The 15,443-nt window shown below is 42.4% G+C and overlaps 1 protein-coding gene and 1 long non-coding RNA gene across 2 annotated transcripts in view; one reads left to right on the top strand and one right to left on the bottom strand.

The window, feature by feature from the left end:
- The window catches only part of LOC118684926 (protein LYRIC-like), a 30,784-nt gene extending 22,966 nt beyond the window's left edge, over positions 1-7,818 (top strand). The window contains exons 8-11 of the mRNA XM_036380195.2: positions 2,824-2,927; positions 3,627-3,746; positions 5,017-5,146; positions 5,608-7,818. Coding sequence (XP_036236088.1) covers positions 2,824-2,927; positions 3,627-3,746; positions 5,017-5,146; positions 5,608-5,663 — 410 coding nt within the window. The 3' untranslated portion in view covers positions 5,664-7,818. The remainder of the gene's footprint in view (positions 1-2,823; positions 2,928-3,626; positions 3,747-5,016; positions 5,147-5,607) is intronic.
- A 3,620-nt stretch (positions 7,819-11,438) lies between these two features.
- Positions 11,439-15,422, bottom strand: LOC118684928 (uncharacterized). The gene is made up of 3 exons (XR_004979907.2): positions 14,101-15,422; positions 12,223-13,264; positions 11,439-11,902 (listed from the first exon to the last, which is right to left on the bottom strand). It is a non-coding gene; the product is annotated as an uncharacterized LOC118684928 (long non-coding RNA).
- Positions 15,423-15,443: the final 21 nt, after the last annotated feature.

Consider the following 15,443-nt stretch of genomic DNA (forward strand, 5'->3'; position numbering starts at 1 on the left):
ATTAGGCTGAAGGAAGGTGCCAAATAAGGGATTCTTCCACCCAGCTATTGACCTGTAACACAGAAATTCAAGCTTTAGACTGGAAATTATCTACCCATTTCAACTGAATGTATTACACTTAGTCTACAAGTGATGTCTTGGCAAGGATTTGGGTTAGGACTGTGTTCCTAACACAGTAAACTGCCCTTTGCAAAGGGATGGGTTTTCTACAGCAGGCACAGAAAAGCTCAGTGCCATGGACGATATGCAGCCTACTGAGGGGTTTGCCCTGCCAGATGAGCCTCCCTTAAGTTTCTGCTGCCCATTTTTGTGACAGCATGCAAGAGAGATGCTGGTAGATTAGAATCCAAATGTACAACTCCAGATTAGAAAATTTTGAATCCCCTTCTTGGTGACACAGACTGTTTTGCTGCAATACTTTCCAGTTTCATTTTCCAGGCCAGATAATTAGGTTCAGCCTGTACAGTACTGTACTCCACCCTACCTATCAGCAGACACAGAGAAGTTGCTGACTGTCCCCTTTGAGCAGATCCTGCTGCTGTGGGGCCCTGTTTTCCTGCTCCCCAACACCCCCCCAGGGTGCAGCCTATCCACTCCCCGTCCGCTCCTCGTTACACAGGAGAGAGACTGGAGACCAAGGGCGTTCAGGTAGTTGGTGCTGGGATGGACTTTCTGCCTGCAGAGGTGCTGGCAGCCTCCCTGGTTTCTGAAGACACCTTCAGTGTTGTGCCTTTCAGGATCTAAAAGTGTTTTCATTGCATGGGGTACATGGAAACTACCTTGGCCTTGAAATGCACTCTGCAAATGTTTGCTGCCAACAGAAAAGTACAGCTTTGTCTGGGTGGAGTTTGCTGGAGGACTGGGGTGGGTTGCAAGCAAGAACTGAAATGGAAAATGACATTCAACAGCATTGCTTTTGTAAAAATGAACAGCAGGAATTGCTAAGATGTTGGCCTGTGTTGGTTCTGAGAGAGATATCACCTCTGTCAGGGCTAAACCCACATGGGGAGCAGGGGGACATGCATGGCACATTTCTTTTAGTGTTTATGTTCACAGGCATTAATGATCAGTTTTAGCCTGTTGGAGAATTGATGACCCAAGGAGAATCAAATTTAATAATACTAGAGAGTATTCAAAGTTTAAGGACACTGTGGGAGATGTTACTGAAGGGAAATATGCTGCACAACAGAAGCGATTTTAAGTCAGAGCTTTGGGATAAGTACATTAATCAGAGCTTTGGGATAAGTACATTTAATCCGATTTCCCCATCAAATCCAGCAAATTGTAGAGAATCTTATATTGCCCTTAATTTTAGTCTGAGTTGATTTTAAACACCCCTGGGACACAGTAATTTGGGGGAGTAATTCTGAGGTGAGGCAGTCACTACTGTCTGGCAAAGTTTCATGCCCACGTGTGACAAGGGTGAAGCATTAATGTAAGCCCATTGCAGGCCAATCAAAACTATTTTCATGTCTAGAAGCATATACATAAATGCACTTTTTGAGACATCAGAAGTTAAAAAGGAGTAAACAACAGTTGTGGCTTTCCATGTGTTAAGTTATGGTCTGTTTTGCTTGCACACCCACAAGAACATCATCAGCAGAGCTGCTGCCTTGCAGCTCAGGAGGCTGAATTCTGTTTTGGACTGGAATTTTATGGGGGAATGCATTCAAAATAAGTTGTTCCTTTCCCCTTTGAAGAAGGAAAGACATATTGTCTATATAGAGGGTGTGGATTTTAAACTGAGAAGCTTAAACAATGTTTATAATCATGTTTATAACATTTGACAGCAAACTGGTCAGAGCAACTTTTTGGAAACAGTTTTCTTTTATCATTCCCAGCATGCCTTTGGTTTTGGCCCTGCTTCAAGTAGAAGTTTTTCCATCCCGCTTGGGATTTTTTTTTTAAGAGAAGTAATCAGCTAAGAGTTATTATTATATGTTTTCAAACTTATATTGTGTTTTTAAAGTCATTCTTCCTGTTAGGATAAGACTTAAGAGTGTTACATTCAAATTGTTAAAAAATAATCAAGTAGTCCTTTCAACATCTTATGCTGATTTATCTGCTTTTTTGCACCTCATTCAGTTTGGGTGAAGGAATTAAACTGGTCTGTTTTGCCTTCTTGACTGAGGATAGTTTGCCAGTGCTTTGTGGAGAGGCAGCTGAGGGCTTGCAGCCAGATTTTCAAAGGTACCAGATGCTGAAAGACAGAGAAACCTAAACGATTTTGAAAAGTTTTTTGCCCATTTCCCATGAAATTATCAGAATTGACGCAGCGTAGGTGTTCTCTATTTCATGCCTGTTTAGAGGTGTTTATCAAGGAGGTTTGGAAATCAGTACTGGATGGTGCTTTTCTGGCTTACATTCAAGAAAAGAAAATAGAAAAGGAAGATGAGGTTGAGAATGTAGTTGGTTCTATTTTTTGTAAGAAAGAAAACACCAATGAGAGCAATAATGAATGCACAAATCCTTTGTTAATATTACTCTTCCATATGAATAATTGCCCAGAGTTTTCTTGAAAAACAAGCTTTACAAAACTAGGAGGGCTTTTGGTTTTGTATGTGCTTTTCTGCCCTTCTTTAATTTTTCTCCTGTCCTGGAGAGTGCTGTCACTAATTGTGAATTGGCAGTCAATGTATATGTCTTAATACATTTTTAAAATAAATTTGTAAATGTTTTAACACATTTAAGACATGCATACATGCACATCCAAATATCACATGAGCAAGCAAGAAGATATTTTTGCAGCATTTGTGCTGCTCATGTGAGGCTGGGAAGTAGTATGGATTTGAACATAATTCATTCATATGCGTGCCCTAATAGGTGACCCTTCCATGATTGACCTGGACTCTGACTGGAAGGCTCCCACGGAGGAGTGGGGAAACTGGACTGGAGTTGAGGAACATCAGATGAGGGATGAGAAGAAGGTGAGGCAGTGCTGTTGATGGCCAAGGGAGACCTGGTCTACTGGGGTCAGTCTCATCCACACTGGGGTCTCCAGTCCAGCCCTGGAGCCAGGCTCCTTTGGTTGTGGGGGCTTTCTCATGCTGGGAGGAAATGATTGGCATGGTCCCTGCCTCACCTGTCTAAGATAGCTGGAGCTGGGGAACACACTTGCAGGAGGCATGAGATGGGCTGGGGAGAGCTGGTTGGTTCTGGGAGTTCATCATCCCCCTGTGATCACTGTCCTAAGTAGCAAACCTTGGGTGTTTGCACCCTACTGCTGCTGACCTTCTCAAATACCCAGGCCTTAAAAGAGGTGTGGAGTCCAGAGCTGACACAGCCTTCACAGCATCTCAGGCAGCCAGGACATATTTATTTAAGTTTGCTGATAAGAGGGTTTGGTGACAGTGATACAGTGGTATCTTGGGTGGAGATGTAGAAGCAGAAGTCTTGCTGTTTAAATGCTTTCTAGAAGCCCAGAGAAATGTTCCCTTCGGGCAGCAGCGGGAAGAGCAGGCTGAGCTTTTTGCAAAGATATGCAATAAGCTGAGGTGCGCACCCTATCCAGAGAGACAGCCCCTCGTACACTGTCAACACATACTCCTGGAGGTAATCAGTTTTCCTGAAAAAAACCAAAATTAGCTGTCCCATGACTCCTCTTACAAAATCTCTGATGATTTCAGGATTTGCCAAAAGGCAAAGCAGGCATTCGTTTCTGTCTTTCTGGACCTGAAAGTAAAACACGACGGAAGAAGAAGAAGATGGAAGTGAAGGAAGCAAAGGGTGGAGCTGGACTGAGGCATGTGAGTATTTTGTATTCCAAGAGTAGTGCTTGGTTTTCCATTAGCAGAGGGGGATTCTTCTCTGTTAGGATGACCTAAGGGAGACTTTTCTTCCTCTCTGTCTTCTGGCTTTCTCTTCTCTTTTCTCCCTGTCTTCCCATAAAAAGCAGTTATGAGCACAGGGAACAGTGGAGTTTTGCAACATGGTATTCCCTAATATATTTTCAAAACACTTTGATTTTGCAGTACAGAATGTTGTGCACTAAACTTGGAATGCATCTGCCTAAACATTTTTTCCATGATTAAAACCAGATGCACTCCAAATTTAGTGTACAATTGGCCTGTGTTTCATCTGTAGCTGAAGGTCACCCAGAGATATCAACAGTAATGAAAAGGTGGTTCCCAAAAGTCAGTGAAGATAAAACAAGGCCATTGTTATACCACTAAAAAGCTTATTGAGAGAAAAATGTCTCAGAGTGTAACAGAGAAAGGCTGTGGAGAATGTCAGTTCATTTGGGATGGGAAGTGCACAGGAACAGAATGTTGACTGGCTTTTGGTCCAGTGCTTGCCTGTGACTGGTGTTCAGTGAAATGAGAAATTGTGGGGGAAATGCCCGATATGTCCAAATTGTATTTCATTCACTTGTCATAGAATGTGTTTTGGACATGTACAGCTGCTTTTTTTTTTTTTTTAATCATATGTCTTCCCCTCACACCCACTGTGAGGTCTCTCATGATGCTTGAGATGATTTTGCTCCCAGATCTCCTGATGCTCCCATTTTAAGGAAAAGGTTTTAACTGCCTGACTGACCACAGTCCACATAATCATTAGGACATCCTAGAGTTCCCAGAGTGCTGCCATACCTTTTTATATCCTTTCTGGACATAAAAAATGAAATTACTTATGAAGCCAGATCCACAAAGTTGCTCATCCCACTCCAGTGTTTCTGTGGACTCTAGTCACTTAGCAGTCACTGGGCACATGTTACTCTTCAATGTCACTACACAATGACAGTACTTTCATCTCAGTATTTCTTGCTGCTCTTCTGTTCACTGGGAGAAGCAAGGGGAAAAATAACACTGAAAGACAACTTCAACACTTTAATCCCCTCTAAAACAAATAAATAAGAGGTAGGTAGACAACATGGTGAACTATTCTAATCATATAAAAATTAATTTGTCCTGCAGTTTCTTTAAATGCCCCACAATAATGACATTTTCTCTCATATTTTGTACTTGCATATGCTTTGTTTAACTCATATGCTTAGTGAAGCATATTGTTTCAATTAAGCCCCAGCAAGGTTTGCAAACAAGAATGGAAGAAGGCCCCAGGGACTTGATATCTACAAGAGATAGCAGTGATGCAGTGAGTGCTTCCTTCGAAAAATCCTTGGACATTGTTAATAATTCACCCAATAATGGTAAGTGATTGTTTTTGCACATCTGATGAATTTTCAGAATAATGTGTAATCTAAGAAGTATTCACAAATGCATTTTTAAGTGAATATGTGAAATGCTTCTCCTTTAGCTGCATATTTTAATTCCTTGAGAGGCTCTGTATTACTCAGAGGCTATTCTGTCAAATACTTGTTGCTGTTCCTCTCAGAGTTACTGAGCAAAAAAAAAGCTAGTATTGCATTTAGTGACTGTAATTTTTGCACAGCTCTTTCCAACATGAAACAGAAGCAAATATGAGTGAGTCAGAGCCCACTTAAAAACACTGAGTCCTCCCCATGATTTTGAATTACCCCAGAAAGTAGGTGGCCCTTGTAAAACACATCTAAAAACCTTTAAATCCTCTTCATCAGGCAAAAAGCCAAGTTCTCAGAGATGCAATTGCATGTGGAAGGTTTGTGCATTGTCCCTGTTGTTTGTACGGCAGGTGTACCTGGAAAAAAGGAGAGGAGGAAGAGGAAGAAAATGAAGAAAGAGACTTGAGGGAGCTGTGTCGCTGCCAGGGTGCCAACCTGATGGGGCAGACATGCCAATGAGCTGCAAGGATTCTGCTTTCTGCGATGCTGCTGAGCCCCAGGCAAAGAGAGGCTCTGGGATACCTCCCAGCGAGAGGAAGAGAAGAGGAGCAGTGAGCCAGAGAGCGTGAGTGTGTGAGAGAGGAGAGAGGGAGCAGGCTGTGCACAGGAGGTGGTTTTGAAACAGAGTGGCTGTTCATTGCAAGCTGCTGCCCTTGATCAAAAGCTGTTGAATGGGGTTTGACTGGTTGCATTAAGTCCTTTCAGTTTTTTGCTGTCACGTTGTTTGTCAACTTGTAGTGTTCTATGCCATTGTAGAAATAGTCGGGCTGTACCTGACTGTGATTGTACTTTGGTCCTGTGGAGGATCCTCCAGCTAGTCTGGTCTCCCCTGGCATTTCTGCAGAGGTGCTCATCGACAGGCTAGTAATGTACAGAAGGAAGCACTGTTCAGAAACAAAGGGAGAATAACATGGATCACTCTCCAACCTCCTAACTCTTTTAAATCCTTGGTGGCTGCTATTAGTCAGACTTTTGCCTCTTACCTTGCCATATTTATACTTTTTACCCCACATCAGACTAGTTTGCTCCTCAAGGAACATTTCTAAAGGAGGTTTTTAACTTGTTTGGAAAGATGGTCTAAACCCATTTTTTCCCCTGGATTTCATGGTGGGCTAAAGTTTAAAGTCTGTATGTCCAAAGCATGTTGCATTTGTACTTATAGTAGGCTGAGGTAACTTTTAAAAATAATTTTTTTTAACCTGATGTTTGGAAGTTTTGTATCATTTTGTCACTTGAATATTCTAATGTAAACTAAATTTGTGAATGAAGTTTTTAAGTCAGTTTAGTATTTATTGATGGGTGTGTATTTCTCCTTGTCAGAGGGCTCATAGTATGGAGGAGAATGTGTTACAATAGAATACTGTGGTTTATAAACAATGCTGAACTGACACCACTAAAAGCAGAAGCCTTTTATCCCCAGCGGAGCTGCAGCTTTGGTGGTAGCTGGGGGTCTTCTGTAGCTGGTAGACAGTCCTGAGACTCTGCCTGACCCATCCCAGAAGTGCTGCCTCAAAGGATGAGATCGTTTTTCTCAAATCTCCATCTGCATTTGACTCTGTGCCTTTGGAGATGGTGGGGGACAGTTACTAATGCATGTTAAATGTGTGCACATTTGTAGGCTTTGGGCTGATGCTGTGAAACTCTTCACTAGGATAGTGAATAACCAGGGATGTCCGTGGCTTTACACTGCCACAGATGCACTCCTGTTTGCATCATGGAGCCAGAGGACAGCTCTGTGCTTCTGTCATTGCATCCCTGATCCCCAATCCCAGCTTGTCTAAGCTTTACTTGCAGCTCAACACTTTTCCCTGCTGGCCTTCATCTGTTGCATAGCTGTCAGATCGGCTGTACCCTTCAGAGAAGCAATTAACTGCAGCAATGTATTTGTGTTTAGAGTTTAGCTACTACATGTTGAAGCTGCTATACGTTGAATCACTCTTGTGCTGTGATTTTTGGGGTAGTTAGCTGTACTGTGTGCCCTGAAATTTAGCACAGTAGGGTTGTTTCAGAAGGCAGGGGATGGGTAATCTTAACTGATGCCACTTAACAGCCCACTGTCTAGGATCTGCACATCTTGGTGTTTGTGTCTCAGTGTAGGTGAAATATTGGCAGTTCATGAATGGACTGAACAAACCAAAGAGCTTTTATGGGGAAAGCAACTGGTTTGGAATAGATGCATAACAAGAAAATACATGGCCTTGCTGGAGGAACAGGTACAGCAAGTTCAAGGATTTAGAAGATGTGGTAATGAGTATGTGGGTAATGAACAAAGTTCTGCTATCTCCGAAGCCAATGGAAAACATTCATTGACCTCATTGGGGCCAGGATGTTGCCCATGGCCTTTGCTTAGCATTGAAGCACTATCATGCAAAAAGAAAGAAAGAAAAAAAAGAGATAAAGAAAAGCTCTTGGTGGACTACAGATTTCTTTTGCTTTTTTTCTCTATATCTGCTTGTAAACGTTTTGATGTCTTTGTAATTATGCTTTATTTCAACATTTTTCAGTATTTCAAATGCCACTGTTTTTATAATAAAACATTAAAACTTTTGTCCAAAGCCCAACACTCATGAGGTGTTTTATTTAATTTGTATGTGTTTGAGTAAGAGCATGTGTTTTTTGCTAGAACCATTCAATTTTCAAGCCTTTTTGAGGTACTATAATTTTTTTAAGAGATTCCCTTCATCTGAACTCTTCAATGTTTAGGAAATCCTAGTGACATTCTTTTGTTGTTGGGATGAAAGAACAATCCAGACTTATAACACTGACAAGCTGACTGAGGTGCTGATGACAAGCAGCAGCAAATGATATTACTGTTTTTGTGTCAAATTCTTCAGTACCCCTCTTCCTGACTTCAGTGGTGTCTGACGGTTGCGTTTTCCTTCTGGCCTCACTGTTTCATCCCTGGGAATTCATCACAGTAATACAGAGATGGGCTCAATAGTTTACAGCAGTACATTATTTAATACCACTCTCTAATGTAGGCAAAAAAGAATACACTTCTACAACTAAATATTCTTGATCATAGGCCTTCCTAAATAATTGAAAAGCACCTTTCAGGGTAAATTAGGTGGCAATGTACAGCATGCCTGTGTGATTAATCTCTTTTGTCAGCAGTTAGGAAAGGGTATATTGGTTGTTGCTTGTTTGATATGGCTGTGGCAGTGCCTGGAGCCTTCCAGTACCACGTCCCCCAGCAGTGCTGCTGCACAGGCTCCCAGGGATGCAGAAGTGTTCTTTAGTGAGAGAACTGAATTTACAAAAACAACCAAATCAGAACACAAAACACAAAGCTCTAAGCAACTCTTGTCAACTTCCATTCTTTCACTTCCCATTTGTCAGAGGCTGAAAAATCATCACACAGCTTAATAAATGGTCTCTGCAGTTGCTTTGAAAATCAGACAAAGCTTTGAGTTCTTGAAGAAACTCCCCTTCATCACCACATGTTCAGGTGAATCCCTGGTTTCTGTGCTTTTAGGACAGAGGCTGTGCAGATCATCAGCCTGCTCTGCTGCTCCTGGCTTCAGGAGGGTTAACTGGGTGTGCTGGATGTGTGCATTCTCCCAGTCTCTGATCTTTGCTAGCTGAAGACTATTGAAAATCCTCAGACAGAAGATTCAACATCCCCCCAACATGCTGAAGCACTGCTTGAGCTATAACTGAATGTTATTCCTTAGAAGAGTAAATAGCAGAGAGTCGTTCTCTCTGGTCATTCAATAACTCAGTGTAGTCTAATTGCCAGTTCATGGGCCAGGTCCAGCTGGCACCCCCTGCCTTTTCCCTAAGCAATTCATTAGCTGCTTGAGGGGCACTTGCCTTAGGAACAGCCAAAAGCTCTCCAAATGCCTGCAAATGGCCCAGCAGCTGGAAATCGAGCCTCTGGTGCAGCCACAGTGTGGGATGTGGGATGAAGTGTGGCTGGCAAACGTCTATGATCTCATTAAGGGCAAGCAATTAATTGGTACAGCCGCAGCTGTAAATGATGAAATACATGGCTTTAAGTTTCCACTTTCTCCTAAACTCAGTCTGCTCTATTTTTCTAATGATGCTCTTTCTTGTGGGCAGCTCTTGAAGGGGGAAGATTGGCTATATCCCTAATAAAAGAGCCATGTCCAGATGTGATGAATCCATAGGCATTAAGATGTGGCTGATTATGTAACTGACAAGCTCCTGACCTACAAAGTTGTGTTTACTTGCAGGCAGACAGCAGGATGCAGATGTAGAGGCTGAAGGTTCACACTCAAACCATGGTGTAACACTGCCAGGGTAAAGACAGGCAACCATAGAGAGGAATTTGGCCTGCTGTTCCATAATTATCCATAACTGTAATTGTCTATAATTAGCAAGGTCCCACCCAATGTGGAGATCAGTGGCACAGCCAACACGTGCACAAGCTGACTAGCAGGTAGACATGCTAATTGCCTGGCAGGAAATAAGTTCTTTGCTATGCTTACAACATGGGCCAATTCTGTAGTGCTGAGTATTTTCTAAAGGTAGCTGAATGTTGTGAGAGAGGTTTTTTAAGTCATGGGCCACAAAAATCAGATATAGGAAACCTTGTGCCTTCTTTGATTGTACTGAACGAGACCCAGGGATCTTTTCAAGGTAAAATGAACTTTCTAGTATGTGCCATCCCTGACATTCAGCCCTGCAGGGTGTTCTTGCAAAGGAAAGATCCTCCTGTACTGACTGCACAGACACTGTAATGCATTGATCTCAGAAACAACTCTGTGTCTTCTGGGGAAAAGGCCACTGTAAGAGTAATTGACCCCTGTGTCATCCCACCAAGAGTGTATCAGAAACTTGGCAAACACTATTTTCTATCAAACTTTGATTCTCCTAGTACACATGATTTTCCTTTGGTGGTGGCTCTGTGCAGCACACCTTGCAGGGACTCACGATAAACGGCTTCATCGAGCTCTTCTGGCAGCACCAGTCTCCTGCCCAGTGTTCCTCCTGGACACCTGCTGGTGTCCCCAACTGCAAAGCCAGTCAAGGAGCTCATGTGTAAAGAAACCACAGCCATTAGGGGGTGACTCCCTGCCTCCCTGAGGAGGCAGTGTTCAGGTGCTCAGGCTCCTCCTGCTCACCCCGCCAAGATTCATGGAGGGGCAAATCCAGGCTGAGGCCGGAAGGGAGAGGCTGCCAGTGAGTACAGGAGATTTTCAATTTCCAGTGCTCACTGTTGTTCATGTGAAAGCACTGAGATATTGCAAGTACCATTTTAGATCATGTTATTTTTAGACATTTTCATAGCTCCTCAACTGTGTGGAGGCTGCTATAAATGAACCACAGCTCTTTCAGTTTTGAATATTTTGATTCTCTAAATGAAGAAAAGAATTTTTATTCGGTGTTTAAGACTTAGAAAATCTGAGTATACAGTGAGTAACCCAGAAACAGTCCTGGGTTTAGAGAAACTTTATATCATGCTGTCATATTTTAGCTTATTTTCTAACCCTGACTTTCTGACCCATCTGTTATGAGTTTAAAAGGTTTGGAACTGAGTTAAACTGACTCATACTGGTAAAAGATAATTCATATTGTTAACAGCAACCAACTAGAACAAATAGTACAGAAGCTTGGAACATTACATTAGGAATCCCAAAATGAAGTTGATTAATTCAGTAAACAAGAGTAAAATTCAATAATCACAAAACTCATTGTGACACATTTTTATTACTTTCTAGTCCTTTTTACAAGAAACCACTGATCTTCCAAATTAGGCTGTTTTCCTACAAAATTCATCTTGGAGAAAAAGGATGGTAAAATTTGTTAATGCTGACTTCAGGATATCTGTGATTTTGCTGTATGAGTCACCAACAGGCAAGCTTCTCCCTGACTAATTTATATGAGGGCTTTTTTTCCTCTCATTGATATGTTAATCCATTGCTTTTACTCGAGTACATTCTTCTCTTTTTTAAGGAAGCAAAAAGTCAATGCATACTTTCAGCCTGGGTATTTTTCACACCTTCTGCACCAGTTCTATAGATTTTTCTAAATTCTGCTAAGGGGATACAGTATACTTTATTTTGCAGTTTCTATGTAAAGATACCACTTTCTCTGTGACGTTGAAAAACTTTTTAAATCTAAAAATGTTTGTTCAGCATGGAAAATAACCAAATCTGAGGAGCTAACTAACCATTTTGTTTTTGTGGGTTTTTTTTTGGTTTTTTTTTTTTTTTTTTTTTTAGTTTTAGAATGCAGAGTAGCAGGCACATGCATAAAGTTATAGGAAAAAAAACTAAAAATAGCAGTAGCTTGTTCCTGCCCTCATACTCAAGTGCCTTCCATTTGGGATGGAGGAGCACCAACATGTCCTGCACTGCACCTTTTATCTCCTGGCAAAGAAGCCAATGGACAAGGTGTTCCTGTAACTTTGGTTGACCTGTAGTAGTGTTGGTCAGATCAGATCATCTCACTGTGCCTCTGTTTCTGAACCCCCATCAGGACAATATTTTCACTATAAAGTGATGTGAGCTCTGCCCGAGGTTGCATATGATTATCAGTTCAGAGTCTGTAGGTTTCCATTCACACAACACAGCAAATGCTGAAGCAGAACAGCACCTTATTCTTCAAAATCTTGCCATCCTGGCTATAGTTCAGTGTGTGGTTACAGCATTCAACCCCCATCTTCTAGCCAAGGACAGACTGAAGAACAGCACAAAAGAGAGAAAATATGGTATTACAAAAATTAGCAGAAAACAGTCTTAGTGCTGCATTGTTTTGACATCTTGCAAGTGCAGGACTTGAAATTTTTGAAGAAGTTGAAGCCTGGTCTCTCATTTACCTCATCCTAGCTGTTTTGCTGTCACCTTATTAAAATCTGATTATCCAAAACTAATTTGTGTTTGGTAAAACATTGTCAGGCTCTCTCAAGACAGAAGTGCAAATCTCCTGTCTAGACATGGGTTTTGAAAGCCCGACTAGTTTGGCTAATGAGGAACACCTCGATATCAAACCCTCCCTACCTGCTGAGAGGGAAGGAGTTAAAACGTCATGCTGGTAAAGGAATCCCAAGCATTCTTTTGCAGCTGCTTCTGACTTGCAGATCTGTGTATGGCTTCCTGCTCTTACTGCTGTGGATGCTTTGGTCCTGCATGCCATGGTCTGTTCGTGAGGAAGTTTTATCACTAGTACTCGCTGATTCTCTGAGATTTTGCTCGGTCTGTCATGACTGTAAGCTGAGCCCAGAGTTTTTAATATATTAGCCTCAGAAATCCTCTTTGAACTAGCAAAAAGGAGAGAATTAAGGCTCAGCGAGAAGGAAGTCTCTTGCCTGAGGTCATCTGGGCTGCTTGTGGCAAGGAAGAACTGGAATCTTTCACAGAGGGTAGGACTAAAATCATTACCCTATCACCTCTTCCCTTAAGTACAAGAAACAATGCCATCATTCTCAAAATACTCTTTAAATCGTTCTTTTCCTTTTTTTTTTTTTTGGGGAGGAGAAAGTGGAGAGGGTTTTTTTTTATGCAAATTCTATAGTTCCACATCAGCTTTTCCTGCTGTGGAAAGCTTCTTTGTGATGTTAAATGAGATTCACATTATTCTTCCCAGTATCTTTGTTGCCGATTATAACAAGCAGCGTTTGCAGAGTATAACAAGCAGTGAAGCTCAAGGGAATCACATCATTTTTTATTCTGAGTCTGGCTGACAAAGATATGAACACTTAATTAAGATTTCTTTCATCTCATGAAAATAGCCCTGACAATCTGAGCCTGAGGAGAGCTTGATCTTAGCGAAGGCAGTGTCCAACTGCAAGCTCTTAGCTGGAACACTTGCCCTCACAAATCGCTTGAACTGGGAGTGGGATCTAAAGGTTTCCAAGTGGATGTCCAAACTTTGAGGGAGGGGCTCCTCCTTTAATTTCTGGCTCATTCTAATCCTGTGAACTCCTGCTTCACAGAGGGACAGACCAACAGGAAGGAGAATCTCTCAGCTCCGCAGAACAATGCCATCAATTCAGGCATGCATGCAGCAGGAATAGTTGGCTTAGGCTTCCCAAAGTGCTATCTGTGAGAAAAAGGATTTTTTAAATGACTGATTACAACAAAATGCACATTCTTTTTTCTATTTTTTTTTTTACATGGACACGTGTATATTGATTAAAATTAGTCCCTTCTTGTTACATAAATCAGAGTGTTGATAATTATGCACAGGGCTGAGAACATCATAGCACTAAAGAAACAAACAATAGTTTGTAAGAGGATCATTACAGCCATCTTAGCAGCACTTACAACATGTTTATTCAAAAATGAAATATGCCCTAAGGAAGAAAAACACCAACTATGGAACTCTGGGGATTTAAAATAAAAAGGTCACTTTTAAAGCCCTTAAGTAAATAATTTCAAACAACTCAGCAACAGCTCACATTAGAAACAGACTAGGCAGCTAAAGCAATAAAATGTGTTAATTGTACAATCTGGAATGTATCAAAAGGACAACCACTGTCACCCCCATTACCTTCTCATTGTTCAAAGTGAAAAAACTCAATACTGACGTACATCTTGGTGTATATAGGCACAGCAAATATTTATGGTTCTGTGTCTCAGACTGTGCACTGCCAAGAAGGAAATACTTGCAGCTGCAAGTAGAAGGTTAAATAAACTGTGTGCACTTCTGCACCAACAGCACAGGTCTCTCCAGAAACCATGGGGTCAGGGGAAGTTTACAGATCCTGCTCCATGTGGGAACAGGAGACTGTGTGTCTAAGTGGTGGCGAAACTTATCACATACACAAATGAAGACAGCACTTGGATTTACACACGTTATTTCTAACTAACATATTCAAAAGTGCAGCACCCGCAGGCTTCAGTGGAACTAATGAAGCATTTCCATTACCCACTCACCAGCAGGAGCTTGAGTAGGGCTTGGAGTCACCAACAAAGTAAAGCACTTCTGTGGACTAAATTTCACCTCTTCTGTTTTCCCTCTGATGGCATATGCTCTTAGCATGTAACACAGTCTTAATATTATTCTTTAATCCAAGGAATTAAAAGAACAGCAAAACGGTTCACGTGAGCTAAACCTTCTGCAGCGAAATTCAGCAAAAGCAGGAGGATGTTGGCAGCAGACCTCTTCATGCTCTGCCCAGGTGTCACGGTTTAATAATGGTACTTCTCAGTTCAGGACCCCCACTGAGACCTTCCCAAACCACACACTGCTCCCTCTCACTCCCCCTTCCCCTCATCTTTCCTGCTGCATTAGGATGGAGTTGAGAATTAGAGGCACAAAAATATACTGGAAACATCAATGAGATAAGAAACCTGCCCCCGCTCCCAATACACAATACCAGTCGGCTCCCTCCTCCACGTTTTCTCCACAGGAAAAAACCCTTTTCCCCTGCTCCTGGCAATGATCAATGATGTGAGCTGGGACAGAATAACCTCCACATCCGAGCCACGCTCCCTCCTGGCACCTGCAAAAATTAACACTACCCCAGCTGGAATCAGGACATCAGGAGACATTACTTACTCATTACTATATTAGAATTAAGGGCTGTCCATAATCACAAAATCAATTAGGTTGGAAAAGACCTGTGAGATCATCGAATCCAAACCATGACCTAACACCATGTCAAATGAGACCATGGCACTAAGTGCCACGTCCAGTCTTTCTTTAAACACCTCCAGGAACACTGACTTCTGTTCCAACGTCTCATCACCCTTTCAATGAAGAAATTCCTCCTGACGTCCAGACTAAACCTCCCTGCCGCAGCTTGAGGCCGTGTCCTCTAAAGCTGTTGCCAGCTGCCTGGTAAGAGGCAGAAGAGGCCGACCCCACCTGGCTACAGACTCCTTTCGGGGAGTTGTAGAGAGCGGTAGGATTCTCTCTGAGCTGTCTTTTCTCCAGGCAAAACACCCTCAGCCGTTCCTCCTTCTACTCTAGCCGCTTCACCAGCTCTGTTGCCCTTCTCTGGACATTCTCTACAACTTCCATGTCCCTCCTGAACTCAGGGACACAGAACTGAGAATTCGAGCCGCCTCTCACCCGCGCTAAGCACACGGGAACGTCTCTAGACAACGCAGCTTTCCGCATAGGTTTTTCGCTACCTCCCCGGCTGCCAAGTTCCGGTTCTCCAAACGCCCGGCGAGCTGCTCCCTATGCGCCAGGCGAGCAGGGCAGGGCAGGGCAGCGCAGGGCAGGACTTTTTCCTGCCAGACCCGCCTGAGGGCCGGCAGCAGAGGCGGGC

This window comes from Molothrus ater, chromosome 3 (assembly GCF_012460135.2).
Source record: "Molothrus ater isolate BHLD 08-10-18 breed brown headed cowbird chromosome 3, BPBGC_Mater_1.1, whole genome shotgun sequence".
Lineage (NCBI taxonomy): Eukaryota > Metazoa > Chordata > Aves > Passeriformes > Icteridae > Molothrus > Molothrus ater.